Genomic DNA, 17,411 nt, shown 5'->3' on the forward strand with positions numbered 1-17,411 from the left:
TAAGGTAGGCTATTTTGGAACTAGTTTTCTATACAAGAATAGCCACGTCGCCAGTTTCTGCAAACTAAACCCTTGTTATTTACCTTCCTGCTGGTATAATTAGGTAGGGAGGATTTAAAGTTCTGCACCACAGCAGTTTAGGAACAGTGGCAAAGGTCTTTCATAATAGCATGGAGAGGCACCATTCAAATGACAAAGTTGCCAAGCAAGGCGGTTGCTTTTAAGATTCTTTACCCTCCCCCATGGCATCCGGCTACCTTATAGACGATTTTAATTGTGAAGAACAAGAGTCTCTTCTGCACTTGAGGCATAAAGTCTCAGATAAGGAATGAGATTACAAATTGGTTGCCTGTCGGGCACATTTTCCTGGGATTTTTTTTTTTTTTTTTTTTTTTTTTTTTTTTTTTTTTTTTTTTTTTTTTTACTTTGTTGATCTACGTGGTTTCGGCATATCGGTTGCCAACATGTAAGATTTAGAGATCTCACATAAAACTTCAACGTTATGGTTTTGGTAATAAAAAAAAAAAAAAAGGAGAATACGATTATTTTAATGGTGGACCCCCTTAAGGGCATGGATGAAACTCCCGTTACCACATCGTCTAACATTCCTATTGTCTTCCACCAGGCCGGTGTCATTCGCTTTATTTGCCAGGCCACTACAGACATCTGAGTCTGCAAACACTATCCAGACCTTTACTGGCTCCCTTCAAAGCTTACTTTGTTCTGCCCCAAGTCCCTCATCAGATTTTAAAGCAATAGCTAAGCAATCTGATCAAGTACGTGTACTTTTACATGTGCTTTCTGGAGATAGCATCTCAACAGAAAGAGATGACTATGCGGGTGGATATTACAAGTGTCACGGGATTACAGTCAGGATTGCCAGTGTCCACTCTAATTTACTCTAGTCGTAGTAGCCACGCCACACAGCTCTCGGATGGACCAAGGCAATGGTCTCCTTTGTAGAACAATGGGCGCTGGACTACATGTGAAACCTACTTAGGCAGCAGTGTGCTGATCATCCAATAACACTAAAAACTGCTGCGAGCAATTCCGACTTGAGCTTCCTCCTAGGCTTCGGGGGACTGGCCTGACCACATTTCCCCTCACCTGTTTTCGGGGCTGCTTTTGCGCTGGACAGTCGCGCCCATGGACCGCGCGCATCTAGCATGAGCTCATCTCTCGGGGGCGTTTCCAGAAGGCCGGGTCTGGCCGTGTGCGCCTGCTGCAAAGGGCTCCCCCCCACCCCCCACGAGATCAGCGGCCCCCCGCGATGGGCGGGCGCGGCTGCCCAGAGGCTCTCCTTCTCTGGAAGCTTTGTTCCCATTTAAGCGCTAGAGGGTTCGGCCCCGGCCACGGCGCCCTACGTCTTTCAGAGAATAGACGTTCTCATAGGCTCAGCACGCGCGGTGGGGAGTCTCGGGCGCACTCGGTAAGCCGCGCCCCGCGGAGCTCCCGGGAATGGGGATGGCCTCTCGCCCCACTAGAGCGCTCAGGGCCCGACCCTCCGACCGAGGCATTGTCGGACCGGGCTGCACAGCCAGCACGAGCGTCGGCTCGGAAAGCAGATGCAGGCCGACCACTCATCCCGTCCGCCCGCTTAGGGACCACCCGAGGCCAATCCCACTGCAGCTAGGTCTTGCGATTGCACAGCAGTGAGCGCCCATTGGCTACCGCCACGGGCTCCTGCACCCTCCTTCTCCCTTTCGAGGCTCCCCTCCCCCCGCGCTCCAGCTCGACGCTGCAGACCAATGAGATGGCACTTTATAGGTGCCCTCCCTCCGCTTTCTTCTTCTCCCCGCCTCAAAGAGGGAGGGGAGGCTCTGACTGGCCAGATGTCCTCGGAAGCCCCCTTCCCTTCACCAATCACCGAGAAAGGTACACGCCCAGCGGAGTTGCCCAGCCAATGAGGAAACGGGCGCGGCGCCCAGCCGTGCAGTTCCTCCCGCGACTCGGGAGTTTCGCCGTCCTTAACTCTTGAGGCTTTTCCCTGAGGGCCAACAGCTCTGATTGGCCACTGTCGCTATTGTCGACTCTTCTCTCTAGCCAGCCACTGAACAAGGCGAACCCTCTTCCCTTCTGTTCGGCTACCTTCGGCATTCCTCGTTCCGGGGCGTGGTCTCCCAGCGGCGTCTCCTCATTGGTTATCCAGGCCGCTCGGCTTTTTCCGGCAGGAGCTGCAAGCAAGCGACGTCTCTGATTGGTTCCGGCTTGGGTTTCGGCTCCACAGCCGAAGCTGGCGGGCGCGGGCTCGGCGAGCGATTCCCAGACGCCTGTAACGCGGGCGGCGGGGCGCTGGGCGGTGTAAGGGCTGGGTGGGGGAGGAAGGAGGCGGAGGAAGAGTAGGAAGGGGGAGGGGGAGTGGGGAAGGGCTAGGCGGCTGCGCAGACGGCGCGCCTCGCACAGAGCAGCCCCCGACCCGGCCGAATGCGGGCTTGTGTCGCCGCCGTCGCCGCCGCCTGGGCCGAGTGACAAAGGAAGGAAGGCAGCAAGGAGGAGCCGGCCTTGCAGCCGCTGACAGGGCTTCGGGCTCCGGGCACAGCGCGGACACTTCCCGAGCAGCCGCTGAGCAAAGGCGAGGGGCGGAGGCCGGCCGTGCCGGGGCCACGGACGGGGGAGGGGACCCCGAGGGACGGAAGCGGTTGCCTGGTTCCCATGTCCCCGGCGTATGGGGAGCAGTCAGGGAGCCGCTGCCTGGGGTCTGAAGGGAGCTGCCTCCGCCGCCGCTGCCGCCATGGCCGCTGGATCCAGCCACCGCCTGCAGCTGCTCCTGGCGCAATGAGGAGAGGAGCCGCCGCCACCGCCCGCCGCTGACTCGCGACTGCGCTGCCCTCCGGTTCACCCGGCCGCCGCCGCCGTCAGACCGCCGGATCCCGCTGCTGCCGGAGCCGCAGCGTTTGCCGTCGCATCTCCGAGCCATCTCCTCCCTCCTTCCCATCCCCCTTCTCTTCAAGCGTGAGGCTCGTGATCCTTCCGCCGCTTCCCTTCTTCATTGACTCGGAAAAAAATCCCCGAGGAAAATATAATACTCAGAGTACTTATTTTCAATCAAGTATTTGCCCTCGTTCACGTGATATATATATATTTTTAAGGATTCCACTCCACCCTTTTTCTCCTCTTCCAGGAAAGGGAGGTGAAAGAATTGTATTTTTTCTCCCAGCTCTAAATCATCTATGTGTTAAATATCCGTACCGATCTGTCTTGAAGAAATACATAGCTCCTTTTTTTTTTTTTCTTCTTAAATAGCTATACAAAAGGAGTGAAAAGCCAAGAGAACGAAGTCTTTCTTTCTCTTTCTTGCGGGAGAACTTAATGCTGCATTTATCATTAACCTAGCACCCTAACATAAAACAAAAGGAAGAAAAGGATTAAGGAAGGAAAAGGTGATTCAAGAAGAGCCATCATGTCGGGGCGACCGAGAACCACCTCCTTTGCGGAGAGCTGCAAGCCAGTGCAGCAGCCTTCAGCTTTTGGGAGCATGAAAGTTAGCAGTGAGTATCGATTTTATTTTACACCCTTCCTCCACCTCACCATTTAGATAAGAAACCTCGAAATACCAGGATCTTCCACTAACAGACCTGATAGAACAGTCAGTGGTCGTGGAAAAGGGCAAAACCAGCCTTGAGTCAAGATGAGGCAGCTCCTTTTCCTCCTCCCATTCCCGGACCCCCTCCCCCAGCCTCATTAACCTTGAATTGAGAGAATATTAGTTTTATTGGGCTGATTGGATTTGAAACTTCTTTTCTTACGTTCTCCGTGCTGCTGGTAGTCTTTTCAAGTGCTCCAGTGCCTCCGGGTTAAGCGATGGAAGAAGCGTTCGCTTGCCCATCCCTGTGAATAAAGAAGAGGAGGACAACGCTTGATTAATAAACCATGATGTACATTTGCCGAGTCCTCGTCTTCTGGAATGAGGGAGTTTATTTTAGTTAGCTCAGGTTATCAGGGTTCTGTATTCAAAATAGAGATATTAAATGCCCCAGCCTCCTAGTATTTCCTATTTGCCCGTGTGACTACACAAAGTATTTTTGAATCTGGGGATGAACTTGCTTGGTAACCCACATCGCCGTTGGAGGCAAGCTAGCATCCAGCCCTCACTCGTCTAGGGGCTGGTGGAAGCTGATAAATATCCCGCAGCAGTTGCATCTCGAAGTGCATTGTTTTCAAGTGGTTTAATGTGTTATCTCTTAACCTTCCTGTTTTGACATTTCCAATCTGCCACCATATAATTTGTTTAATCAAAAGGTAACTTGGGAGGAGATTTAACTTTTGATTGAGGTTGTATTGTCATTTTGCCACATACTGAGTTAAGTGTTGTCACTGACTTGTCATTTAAGTTTAATTTTGAGGTGGCATTGCATTCATTACTTGTTATTTATTTATTTTTTTTTTAAGAGTACAAGTGGATACCCTTTTAGGATAATTTAAAATGTGTTAGTATCTGTCAGTCTTTCCCGGGGAATCTGTGCTGAAAAAAGAGTCTTGTATTCTTGAAGTGTTTGCTATACTGAGTATCCAGTGTTCAAATGTATCTATTTGTGGAGATGTTTATGTGGTATTTCATGACAGCTTATTAGAACATAGTTGCAGATTCTGGCCAAAATATCCATGTTGTTTTCCTTAGTCGATGAGAAAGAAGAGGGAGGTCACAGATAAAACTGTTTTGTTGCTGAGAGGAGCTGATGTAACTGAAGAACTAAGATTTTTAAAAAGTCAAAATGCATATGCTGTTCTGTGCAATTGACTAAGCAATTGGACCTGTTTCCTTTTAGTTGCAGGCAGGATTTCAGTTCTGTAGGCTTTTGGAACTTGTGTGAAACAGAGAAGTCCAAAGCGATGGCTGAGTGGGAGAGATTTTTGCAAGTTCACTTTTTTCTTTTCCTTCAGTGACTAGCTAATTTAGAACGCAGGGCATGTTAAGAGGGAAGCTGATTTCGCATCTTTCAGGGAAGGGTCATGCTTTCTAAGCACTTTACGGAGTCATTTGAATGGAATTTAAAAAAATGCTAGGGTAATTATCAGTTATGATGAAGTAGACTTCATGGTAACTACCGAAGAACCTTTCATGGTACTTAAATATTTGTGTGTTGTATGCTTTGGCTAGTTAAAAAACAAAAAACAAAAAAACAAAAAAACCAAAAAACTGCTCAGTCCATTTTAGACCATTTATTTATTAGGTTTATTTTAGAGATCTGTAAATGCTAGAATAAATACCAAAATTGGGGACTTTTCATATTGTTTCCAGGATTTTCTTTGAAAACAACTTATTCTTGATAGAGGTTCTTTAGGATGGAGGAGCTCTGAGAGGAATGCAGTTTAAAGTGTTTTAATTTTAAACATTAAAAAAGATTAGAGTTTAATGTTAATTATTACTATTTTTTAAAAAATAACCTTGACCTTAAGGGCACGTAGATGAAAGAGGCATTTGTTCGGTGCTGGTGTTCTAAAAGGCACATATGACATTATATATAGTCCCTGTTCCCAGAACCTCTGATATAAAGGCAGACATTCAGAAAAAGGTGAAGACAATAGCCTGATAACTATAAAACGCCAAGTGAACCATTTGTTCAGAGGGACAAAGGAAAAAGGAAGGGGTGGTGAGAAAGGAGCAGGAAGATTTCTACAGAGGTGCTTCTTAAAACAGGTGCTAGCTAAGCCCACGAGCCAATGGAGAAGCATGCTGTGCACTGGGTGGAAGGAGGCAAGCCTAGCCACAGTCTGTTCTGTATGGGAGGCGGAGGGCAAGTTGGTATACCTCAGTTCCAGGGGCCTAAATAGAACAAGGGCATGGGAGTGCAGACTGAGAGGAAAGTTAGTTAATGAAGAGCAGAGGAGGCCTGTAAAAATTTGGGTGGGGATCTAAGAGCTATCTGCACTGTGGATTGCTGAACAAGACATTCTGAGGGGATTTATAGCTGAGTGGGGAGACAGAAGCCTTTTGACTGTAGTAGACTATGTTATAGATCACAATGTAAATGTGAACATGGGATGAAAGGAAGAGATTTGAAGACTTAGGAGGGGAAAACTGGCAGGGCTTTGGATTGGAGCGAGGAGAATATTTGTGGAGTCAGGAGTTAAAAATAAAGTCTGAGGTTATTGGTCTGGAAGACTTGACCGCTGAGTTACATTGTTCATTGTAATGGGAAATTGAGAAAATGCTGAGATGAGCCGGTGGATGGATGAGTTCAGGTTTTAAAAACGACATACAGTAAGTATCCTTGAGATTGAGCAAACAGCTGTTAGTTACTGGCAGAAACTTAACTTTCTACTCTGTTAATTTCTAGTCCTCACCTAGAAGTGTCAGGTTGTATTTGAGGGCAATAACTAGCTGTTATACTTAAATTTGTTTATTGTTTTGTTTTGAGACAGTGTTTCTCTCTGTGTAGCCCTGGCTGTTCTGGTTCTCACTTGCTATGTAAACTTGCCTGGCCTTGAACTAACAGAGACTGGCTTGCTTCTGTCTCCCAAATGCTGGGATTAAAGGTGTCTTCCACCACTACTTGGCATTTTATATAGTCTTTGGGTCATTCTTAAATGTATTTTTTTTTTTTTTTTTTTTACAAGTAATTATTCTTAGGTAAAATTTGCCTGTAAAATAACACTTTTATTTTTCCCCGAGACAGGGTTTCTCTGTATAGCCCTGGCTGTCCTGGAACTCATTCTGTAGACCAGGCTGGCCTTGGAACTCAGAAATCCGCCTGCCTCTGCCTCCCGGAGTGCTGGGATTAAAGGCGTGCACCACCACTGCCAGGCTAATAATGATACTTTTAATATTTAATTAAAAATTGATTGTAACATTTTTCTGGTTGAGGCATTTATCCCAAGATAAAATCAGTATATTTTGAGTGCTTTTTACTTTATTTTTATTTTATGTGTACTAGTGTGTTACCTATATGTATGTCTGTGTGAAGGTGCTGGAAACTGGAGTTACAGACAGCTGTAAACTGTCATGTGGGTGCTAAGAATTGAACTCTGTCCTCTGGAAGAGCAGCCAGTGCTCTTAACCTCTGAGCCATCTCTCCAGCCCCTCAAATTCTTTTTCCTTGCTGTAATGAAATCAGTTTTTTTTTCACATCCAGATTTATGACGATTAAATGAATAACACCTTTTACTCAATTGAGAAACTATATGGTAATTTTGGCTAACATTTTGTCAAATGCATATGGTGAGGCTGGGCAGTGGTGGCACATGGCTTTGATCAGGATTCTGGAGGCAGAAGCACTTGGATCTCTGTAAGTTTGTGGTGAGTTCCAGGACAGCCATGGCTATACAGAGAAACTGTTTCAAAAAAAAAAGAAGGGTGAACTCTTGGAAGACAACTTGGCTAGTTGCCCAGGTACAATGCGTGTATACAAGGTATGGAAAGAGGAAAATACTATAACTTGAGTTGTTTCATCATATAAATTTTTTTTTGATTAAAATTTTTATTAGCAGCTGTGTGGAATGGCACAGGCCTTTAATCCCAGCACTGAGGAGGCAGGCTGGTCACTGAGTTCAAGGCCTGGTCTACATAGCAAGTGAGTTCCAGACCAGCCAGGACTGCATAGAGAGACCCTAATGTCAAAACAGCAACAACAAAAAAAATCATTACCGAAAATAGACCAATTTATAGTTGCATAGTATTCTGCGGTATCAAATTACACTGTCTTATAATTAAAGACTAGTTAGCAGTTTGGAGGCGCCCTAGTTTCCAAGGAAGGTTCATTTACTTGTGGTATGTAAGAAATAGTTTATTAGGAACTAGCTAATTTCTATCTTCCTTTATCTCTTTATCTTCCTTTCCTTTTTTTTTTTTTTTTAAAGACAGGGTTTCCCTGTGTAGCTCTAGCTGTCCAGGAACTAGCTTGGAGAGACAGAAATCTGTCTTCCTCTGCCTCCCAAGGGCTGGGACTAAAGTGTGCCCTACCAAACCCATCTCACTAGCTAATTTCTTGATTTTCCTATTTAATGGAGAGAAAAAAAAGTTGTTCATGTGTGTGCGATTGAAAACCAGGGCCATGCTTTTCACTCCTATCAGCTAAACTGACTCACAGTTGTTAAAGGCTTAAGATATTTAAGCAAGCTTTGCACAGACTTTTGTTGCATACACCTTGAGGATGCTAATTATCAAGTGATAAGCACTATTTCAAAACTTTACAGGGACCTAGAGATTGAGCAGTTTACTATGGCTGTCTGGGAACTGCATTTAGAAAATGAGGTGTCTTCTATTTCCACCCCTTCAGATGAGACTTGCATCCGGTTTCATCAGTCTCTTAGACTGGACTTGAATTGCAGATGTGAGGTTTTGTTTGGGGCCGACAAATCTGGGAAAGCCCAAGTTATTAAGTACTAGCAGTATACTATGTTATGGGGAAACTATTTTTTAAAATGTTTATTCAATATATATGAGTGTTCTGTTTTCAGACACACCAGAAGAGGGAATCGGATCCCATTACAGAGGGTTGTGAGCCACCAAGTAGGTGTTGGATTTGAACTGAGGACTTCTGGAAGGCAGTCAGTGCTCTTCACCACAGAGCCATGGCTCCAGGCCCAGAAAACTTTGTGTGAGCTTTGTGCATAGAGAAGGCTAAGGAATATGCTGACCCGAGTGCCACAGTTCCTTCTTTTCTGTTTCTGTTCTTATACTTTCCATTAAAATGTTTACATTTGTTAATTTAGTGTCTGTGTATGTGCGTGTGGAGGTTGGAGGAATTAGCTCTCTCCTTCCAGTTTATGGGTGCTAAGGCTTGAACTCAGATCATCAGGTTTGGTGGCTAGGGCTTTTAGCAGCAACTGAAGCTGTCTTTGTTTTTTAGGATTTTAAAAGAAGGCTTAGGGGCTTGAGGGGCAGGGATGAGGACAGGCAGGATGTGAGGAGACAGTGTCCTCCAGTGTGAGTGGGGAGCAGAGTGCATGGGCGGGGCAGCATTAAGGCCTCCCAGGACAGGACCAACCTGATTACCCAGGCACTGCTGCACAGTGAACATAGTCACTCAGAAATGAAGTTGTTGGAACAGTTAGCCTCATCTTCTATCTGATCTTTCAGGGATGTTCTACTGGTGATAAAAAAGGAAAACCATGTGTAATTTGAAGAAGAAAAAGAGTTTCATGGTACAAGAATCTCGGTGTGGATGTTGCAATCTTGGTATCTAACTTTGGTTATATAAATGTTTTTTGATTATCACAAAACTTGCCTTTGAAACTTTTGAATGTGATGTGCAAAAATGTGTGGGTAAAAGCTCCTGTGCATAGCAGAGCAAGTGACAGTTGATGGAGGAACATTTTCTTGAAATGACCTTACAGTTAAGTTTACAGACCAGGGCAGTTGGCATGGTTCAGCAGGTGACTCAGGCACTCAGTGATGGCTTCAGTTCAATCCCAGGATGAGGAGCTGGGAATTCAAGCTGGCTACTGTGTCCAACAACTCTTAAAGGATGACCAAGCCCTTTAAAGGATACTTTAGCAATGACTCTGTGAGTTTTCCCATAGTGGTTTTGAAATTAGCTTCAGGTATGCCTATTAGTAAATACAGTGTATACTTATAGTTTCTTGAAAAGAAGTAATAGGATTTATGCCAGAACAAAAGGGAAAATAATAGGTGGCTTTCTTTTGTAATTATTTAATGTTGTCAGCACTGATTTCTTTGGGAGAGTATTGGCAGTCTGTGAATAAATCTGCTTTTGCTCTATATTTACAATATAAATATAATATCAGATTCTTTGGAATCTGACCCTTCTAGAATTGGTTAGTGATTGACAAACTAAGCCAAAAAATCAGATTAAAAACGGTGGGCAATTAATAAACTGACAAATTGGATATGTTGCTGTTAGACCTGGCATCAGGCTGACAGATCCGTAGCTTTGTGTCCTGGTTTGTAGGAATCTCAAAGCTTTTTTAAAGAGTTATTTTTTAACACTTTCTAGTCTGCTTTTTCAACTTTTACCTGCAGATCCATTTTGCTGGCCCTCATTTAAGTGATTTTATTTTATTTTATTTTATTTTATTTTACTTTTTTGTTCTGTCTTTTAAAATGTTATGAAACTAGCTGTGTAGAGAGAGTATAATTGTATGAAATCCTGGTCTATGCCAGGAGAATTGAAAAGGAGGGTATCCTAACTGTGGGTATCTTTGGTTTGAATGTCTGAGAAATTTGTCTGATCTTCACAAAGGCCAAGTGTCTCTTTGCATGTGACATTCTCTGCTTCCCCTCTTCTATAAAATCAGGTAATGTCTTTCAGTGACATCCCTGTTTCCTTCTTGGCATTTTGAAGAGACAGAGTTGAGTCAAATACATTTATCTGGTCATCTGCCTTCCAAGACCTACTTGTCAGGTGCAGCCTTAACTGGGACTGCTGTTCTTGCTAGTAGTCTTTGTCCCTTATTGATTAGTATAATTTTAGTTGATCTTTAAAATAGCATGAGAGCAAGCCCTGTGATCCCAGCTGCTCAGAGACTGAAGGCAGGATAGCAAGTCCAAGGGCTGCTTGGGCAGCTGACATTCTGTCAGTACATAAAGAGCGCTGGGGATAACACTCAGCAGTGGGGTGTTTGTCTACCATGTGTGAGACCATGGTTCATTCTCCAGGACGAGGAGAAGTAAATTCAAATTGACATTGGATATTGTTTCTGCCTTCTCATAGTAGAGATCACTGTCGTGTCCATCTACCTTTTGCTATAATATAACTAAACTATTATTTTTAGTCAAACTATTAAATCATTCCCACTGTCTAGACATTGAACAGTAGCCAGAGCTGAAACAAGTTGTGAAAATGCCCACACTTCCTTTTGAGAAGAGCTGTATTGGAATATAACTCATATATCATAATGTTTATCCACTGAATATTTAGTTGTTATTAGTATTTTCATAGAGTTGTGTGGCCATCAGCATGACTTAATTTTAGGGTATTTTTCTCAACACCCTCCTCCACACACACAAAGAATCCTTGGGTCCATTACTAGTCTCTTTTTATCATCTATTGCTAGCTATAGGTAATCATTACTCTGTGTATCTCTAGTCTAGATTTTATATACATGGATCTATAGTATGGTCTTTTCTCCCCCTCTCTTACTTCTTTGTTTTAGTTTTTGAACCAGGGTCTCACTGTCTATTCCTTGCTGTCTTGGAACCTTCGTGTAGACTAGGTTGGCCTCAAACTCGACGTCTACCTGTCTCTGTCCTCTTGAGTGGGATTACAGACATGCACCACTATGTCTGTCCTGGCTTTTTGTGACAGGGTCACACTCTGAAATCTAGGGTGTGCTGGAACTTGGGATCTTCATGCCTTTGCTTCCCCAGTGTCTGACAGGCTGAAATTGCAGATGTGCTGTGTTACCACATCTGTCACTGCCTTTCCTTTATGACTAGCTTCTTTTCCTTGACACATCTTACAGTCTTCCATGCTAACGCATGTACGATAAAAAAGGCCTCCTTCCTTTATATTGCTGGGTAATTCATTAAATGGAAGGGTCATGTGCATCAGTCCATTAGCATTTAGGATTTCTGGTTTTTGGCCACACGACTAATAACTGCTTTGGACATTCATGCTCAAGTTTTGATGTGGATGTATTTTAAGTCTTCTGTGTATGTACCTAGAAATGGAACTGCTGGATCATATGGTAACTTGTTGATCATTTTAAAGAACAATGAAGCCTTTTCTGAATTCACAGCCAAGTTTCTTTCCGATATTTTGTTCTTAAATATCTTTATTGTTACTATTTCTTTTTCTTGTACTGTCTGTAGTGATACAGGCTTGGCCTTTCTCCACAGATGTATCAGTTTCTCAGGCTCTACTTGCTGTAACTCCTTCTCCCACAGCATCCTTTTTTATAGAGCCCTAATTTGACTGCTGGTACCTGAGCTGGTGGGTCTCCAGGACCTTTTGAGCAGCTGACTTCATTTTCCTGTTCCTTGGGTCACGTGTTTGTGTATCACTGCAGAGTTATTATCTAATATTATCTTGTGACATCAACCAATAGTGCTCAAAGCTATGATTTGTAAATATATCTGGAAATATTCTTAGTTGATATGTATTTATTTATTTAATTCCTTTATTTATTTTTGAGGCAGAATCTCACTGTGTAGCACAGGCTAGCCTTAAATTTGCTATTCTCCTGTGTCAGTTTCCTGAATAGGGGTTGGGTATGTGCCACTATACTTCTGTCAGGGATTTTTCTGTATTTGTTCCAAAGGGAAATAGGAAAGGGACATTTTTTTTTTTTTTTTTTTTGGCAAATATCTTCACCTCCTCTGCATGAGATACAGGTTTTTGGACATTTCTTATTAAGATTTTATGATCTGTTGATGACTGAGAATTCTGCCAACTTCTAAGTGTATGTATACCAACTATACATTCTGGGACTAGGGAAGTAACTATAGGATGAGTTCAGAGATGCAGTGGACCTAATAAGCCAAAAATATTAATCACCTGACATCCATAAGCCCCTGCTTTAACTGAAGGTCTGCAGTGTTTCTTGGGGTCTCCTGGAATCAGTCCCAATTCAGAACCAGTATCCAGTAGATCCTGGAAGGTCTGATTAGTTCTCCCCTCCCCCAACCCCCCAAATAAACAGTTACTCTTATAAAGAGGCATATGTCCCTTTGGGGAAGGAGTAGAGAAAGGCTAACAGTAAAACTTTAAGATATTTATTTTAATCAGTGTTCTTTTGTTGTGAAGAGACATCATGACCACAACAGCTCATAGAACAGAGAGCACTTAATTGGAACTAGCTTATAGTTTCAGTTTAGTCTGTTATCATCATGGATGCACCACTATGTCTGTCCTGGCTTTTTGTGACAGGGTCACACTCTGAAATCCAGGGTGTGCTGGAACTTGGGATCTTTATGCCTTTGCTTCTCCAGTGTCTGACAGGCTGAGAGCATGCAGGTAGACTCAAAGGTAGAGAAGAAAGTAGCTAAGAGTTCTACATCTGGATCCACAGACAGGAGGAAGAAGAGAGTGAATGGGCCTGGCCTGGCTTGGGTTTTTAAAACCTCAAGCCCCACTATCAGACCCACTTCCACTGAGAAGGACACACCTACTCCAGTGAGGCCACACCTCCTAATGCTTCTCAAACAGTGCCCCTACCTGATGACTAAGCATTCAAATACATGAGCCACGAGGGGGCCATTTTTTTTTTTAAAGCTACCACAGTATTTTATCAAGGTCTTTCCTCAGGAGAACCTGGCCATCTCGTCTTCATTCAAGGAGTTCTGGGTCTACAGACTGGCTCAAGTCTGAAAATGGGTTCATGGGCCAAGACTCCCATAGCTGAGAAACAATGTAGCCTTTCTTTAATTTGTTTGAGAAATTTTCTGAGTAAACTGATAAAACAGGAATCCAGTAGGCATCTTATCTGTTTCATGCCTAGAAACACCAGGATGGATTAGCCAGTACTAAAGGTCCAAATGAGTCATTCCACCATAAAACTCATTTTGCCTGTGCTGACGTTTACAGGTCAGGCCATTTGACATTGCTTTGTCTATTTTACTTATTGCTATAGCTGTGATCACTTTGCCTTTGGCGATTCAGTTCTGCCACTGGCCCCTGCTTCTTTGGAGCCCAGTTAACCCATTGCATTTAATTTGTCCAACTGAGCAGGAGCATCTCCAGCCCTAAGGTCTGGCACAGGGAAAAGGACAACAGCAAAGCTCTTCAAATGGTGCCCTGGTGCTCTTTCACCATTGCATCTTAGAGGATGTCTTAGTCAGGGTTTCTGTTCCTGCACAAACATCATGACCAAGAAGCAGGTTGGGGAGGAAAGGGTTTATTCGGCTTACACTTCCATACTGCTGTTCATCACCAAGGAATTCAGGACTGGAACTCAAGCAGGTCAGGAAGCAGGAGCTGATGCAGAGGCCATGGAGGGATGTTCCTTACTGGCTTGCTTCCCCTGGCTTGCTCAGCTTTCTTATAGAACCCAGGACTACCAGCCCAGGGATGGCACCACCTACAAGGGGCCCTGCCACCCTTGATCACTAATTGAGAAAATGCCCCACAGCTGGATCTCATGGAGGCATTTCCTCAAGGGAGGCTCCTTTCTCTGTGATAACTCCAGCCTGTGACAAGTTGACACACAAAACCAGTACATAGGATTAGTGAGAGGCCTGTCTCGTGGACCTTCCTGTTGTGGAGGACTAGGTTTTACACAGCATACTCACTGAGCATTGCAGTTTTTCTGAGCCTTAACAATCCCTTCATCAGCTAAACAAAGTGATACCAGGCACCTCAGCTCCTTTTTAGTAGGCTCTCTGACAGATACTCAAGCCAATTCAAGCAAATTTCAGTCACCTTTTTAAGTTGTGTAAGCTTCTGTATTAAACCTAGACTCTCCACTCAGAGCCCCTATCAATAAACTCGCATGATTCAGCTTTATGTTCTTTTCCTCATTGTCCCACTAAAAATCCATTCCCACACAGATTCCCCAGACTTCTGACTGTATGAATTAGAAAACTCATTAAAGTATTTAGTAGTGTAGTACCTTTCCTCACAGACTACACTTCCTATCTCTGCTCTAGGAGCCTGTTTTATTAAGTTTGGTTATAGGTGTAGAGACAACTATTGGGAGACCCTGAGGGACATCAGTATTATGGTCTTGCCTGGCATCACCTTCAGAGAAAGTCACTACTAGTTTAGCAGACAATGAAGGATTAATTTACTTAGATGTGAAAAAGACAGTATTTCAGGCAGTGCCATTGCGAGTACACTTCCTCAGGTGAGATAAACCCTTGAGAATCTGAGGTTTAAAAGTTCTTGGCTTCAGTAGGGTCTTCCCACACATCCCCAACCCAAGTTCTAGGATTCCATTCTTTGCCAATTAATGCCCTTATTAACCACTGACACCCTCTGAGCTGAGCCTTAAAAATCCCTTAATTGACAGTAAGCAATGGAGTGTCAGGCATCTCAGACTCCTTTTCAGTAGGTCTTATTTTGACAAATACTTAAGCCAGCCATTCAAACAAACTTTGGTTTGGTTCAAAGAAATTTTTGCTGTAATTCAGCTGACCTCATTCAGTTTGATTTTCCACAACTTGGGCTCTGTGGGTGCAGGAGAGAAGAGTCTCTTCCAGGGCGCATGTAGAAAACTCTAGACTTCATATGCATCTGGAGCCCATCAGTTTTTATCACTTGAGTTCATAGAAGTTGCTGAGATGCTACAACTTGCTTGTTATTTTCCTGTCACTTTATCTAGACGTGCTAGGAACAGCCTACCAGCATCATCGTTTTCCTAACATTTCCACCAGTCGTCGGACATTTTACATGCAGAGTCGTCAAAGCCACTGCCTTTCATAAGTGGTGAATCTGGGTACCCAAATGCGTTTGTTTCCTCATGATTGTAAAATAGTTCACGCCATGGGCTTTCTCCAAAGGCTTCAGTTAACTGTTGGTGTTGGCCAATTGGGAAGGCTATTTTAGATACTTAAAAGATTCATTCTTATACTTCTGTTGCTCTAGAACCACTTTTGTTTCCAGTATCTGTACTAGGCAGAGTTCTCCAGAGGATCAGAACTTAGAGAATGGATATTTTTCTATATGTAGAAAAATGGTTTTCTTTTTTAGAATGACTTACAGGCTGCAGTTGAGCTAATTCAGTGATGACTGCCAATGAACAAAGGTGCAAGATGAGAGTCACTTAGAGACACATAGACTCCAAGTGTAAGACGTGGAGGCCCTACAGGGTTCTGGCCACATAAAGTAAAAATGACAGATTAAATAAAAATATTTCAACATATAATTATGAAAATTATTATTGTTTCATACTATTCATATTAAATCTTCATTGTCTAGTTTTTCACACTTAATTACTGATTTTTGAGTAGCCACAGTGGTTATTGTAATGAGTAGTATAGGTTAAAATTTTGTTCAAGAATTAATTCAATTTGCTAATCATGTATTTTAGTTATTTTCAACTAATAAGAAAAATGTATATGGGTTATGGACACTGCAGTTATTCATGTCTCTTTTTAGTTGGGTTTTCCACTTTTTAAATTTTATATTGGCAAAGGTTAAGGGAATTTTATGTTCTTCAAAGGGTGTTTACTATTAGGGTAATATTGTCTTTCTCTATTAGCAGGACTGCCAATATGTGCTTCTTTTGTTTTGTTTTGTTATTTTATTTTATTTTTTCAGACAGGGTTTCTCTGTATAGCCCTGGCTGTCCTGGAACTCACTCTGTAGACCAGGCTGGCCTTGAACTCACAAAGATCTTCCTGCCTCTGCCTTCCAAGTGCACCATCTCCCTCTCCTGGCAATATGTTGATATTTATTGCTTTGCTTGTTAGATGTATCTGATTGCCCTGATCACAGTGAAACTATACTGGTCTAGATGATCTTCGTTATATGTTCTCTCCCTTGATCTCACAAAGACCTGTCTCAGCATTTAGACACAATACCCTTCTCCTTAGCCGTTTAGTCGTCCATTTCTTACCCAGGGTCGAGTAATTCACTTGTGTGTGATTTCTTTGACAATCCTAGTGCCTTTCATACATGCTACCATACATTCTAATCAACCTGTCCTGTTTGTTTCTAGGAGATGGTAAGCTACAGCGTGACATACAAGCATCCCATTTACCCAGGTTTCCTGCAATGTACAGAACAGCTTTCTGTATTGTATATCCATACCGAGTTGAAGGCATGTGCTGTGCCACAGTGTGATAGTGTGTCGCACTGGGATACTTGGGAACTGAACTCAGGTCTTATGGAAAGAGCAGCAAAGGCTCTTAAATACTGAGCCATCTCTTCAGTTCTTGTTATTTAAAGGAGAAAGAGAAAGAAGGAATGTTAGGCAGCGACTTCAGTTATACTGTGAGCTTCGTGTTTATTGTCTTTGAACTCTTGGGATGATGGCTAAATGAATGGAATAATCCAGCAACTAGAATACAGCTGCTAGGCTGTACAGAGTAAGCATGGAACCTTTGGAACATCGAGCACGTGCAGTATTGGAGTGGGTAAGGATAGAAGAGAGATTTAGAACAGGGAATCCTGACAAGTTTCCTTTCACCAAGAAGTTGATTCTCTAAAAGAATAGAGAATAAGTAGACAAGTACCTAAATGTGAATAATTCTTTTGTCGTTGATATATAGCTATAGTCTTTTGAGGGAGTCATGAAAACTATGGGTCTTTAGGATTTTTTTTTTTTGATAAACTTGTATTAGTCTATCACTTCTGAGTTCCCCAGAAAGAGTGAAGAATATCATTAATATTTGTTGCTAAATAATGTGGTTTCTAAATATGTGTAAACTGTGACTGTTTATATTTGAGTATGCAAGGTAGTTTTGATTAATCAGCACAGTGTATTTCTGTGAGTATTTGTGTGCATTGTGAGGTACTCTCTGATGTACAGTCCTGGAACATGGGTAAGACTTGTTTTCTTTGTGAATAGGAAATAAACTTCTTTTGAATCAAGGGGTTACTAAAGAACTAGGCATTAGGGGTCACTTT

The 17,411-nt window shown here is 43.1% G+C and overlaps 1 protein-coding gene across 2 annotated transcripts in view; it reads left to right on the forward strand.

The window, feature by feature from the left end:
* Positions 1–1,948: 1,948 nt before the first annotated feature.
* Positions 1,949–17,411, forward strand: part of Gsk3b (glycogen synthase kinase 3 beta) — a 152,504-nt gene continuing 137,041 nt past the window's right edge. The window contains exon 1 of one of the 2 annotated variants that reach the window (XM_021184609.2): positions 1,949–3,488. In XM_021184609.2, coding sequence (XP_021040268.1) covers positions 3,401–3,488 — 88 coding nt within the window. In that variant the 5' untranslated portion in view covers positions 1,949–3,400. The remainder of the gene's footprint in view (positions 3,489–17,411) is intronic. The other variant, XM_029470640.1, reaches the window with a different exon arrangement.

This window comes from Mus caroli, chromosome 16 (assembly GCF_900094665.2).
Source record: "Mus caroli chromosome 16, CAROLI_EIJ_v1.1, whole genome shotgun sequence".
Lineage (NCBI taxonomy): Eukaryota > Metazoa > Chordata > Mammalia > Rodentia > Muridae > Mus > Mus caroli.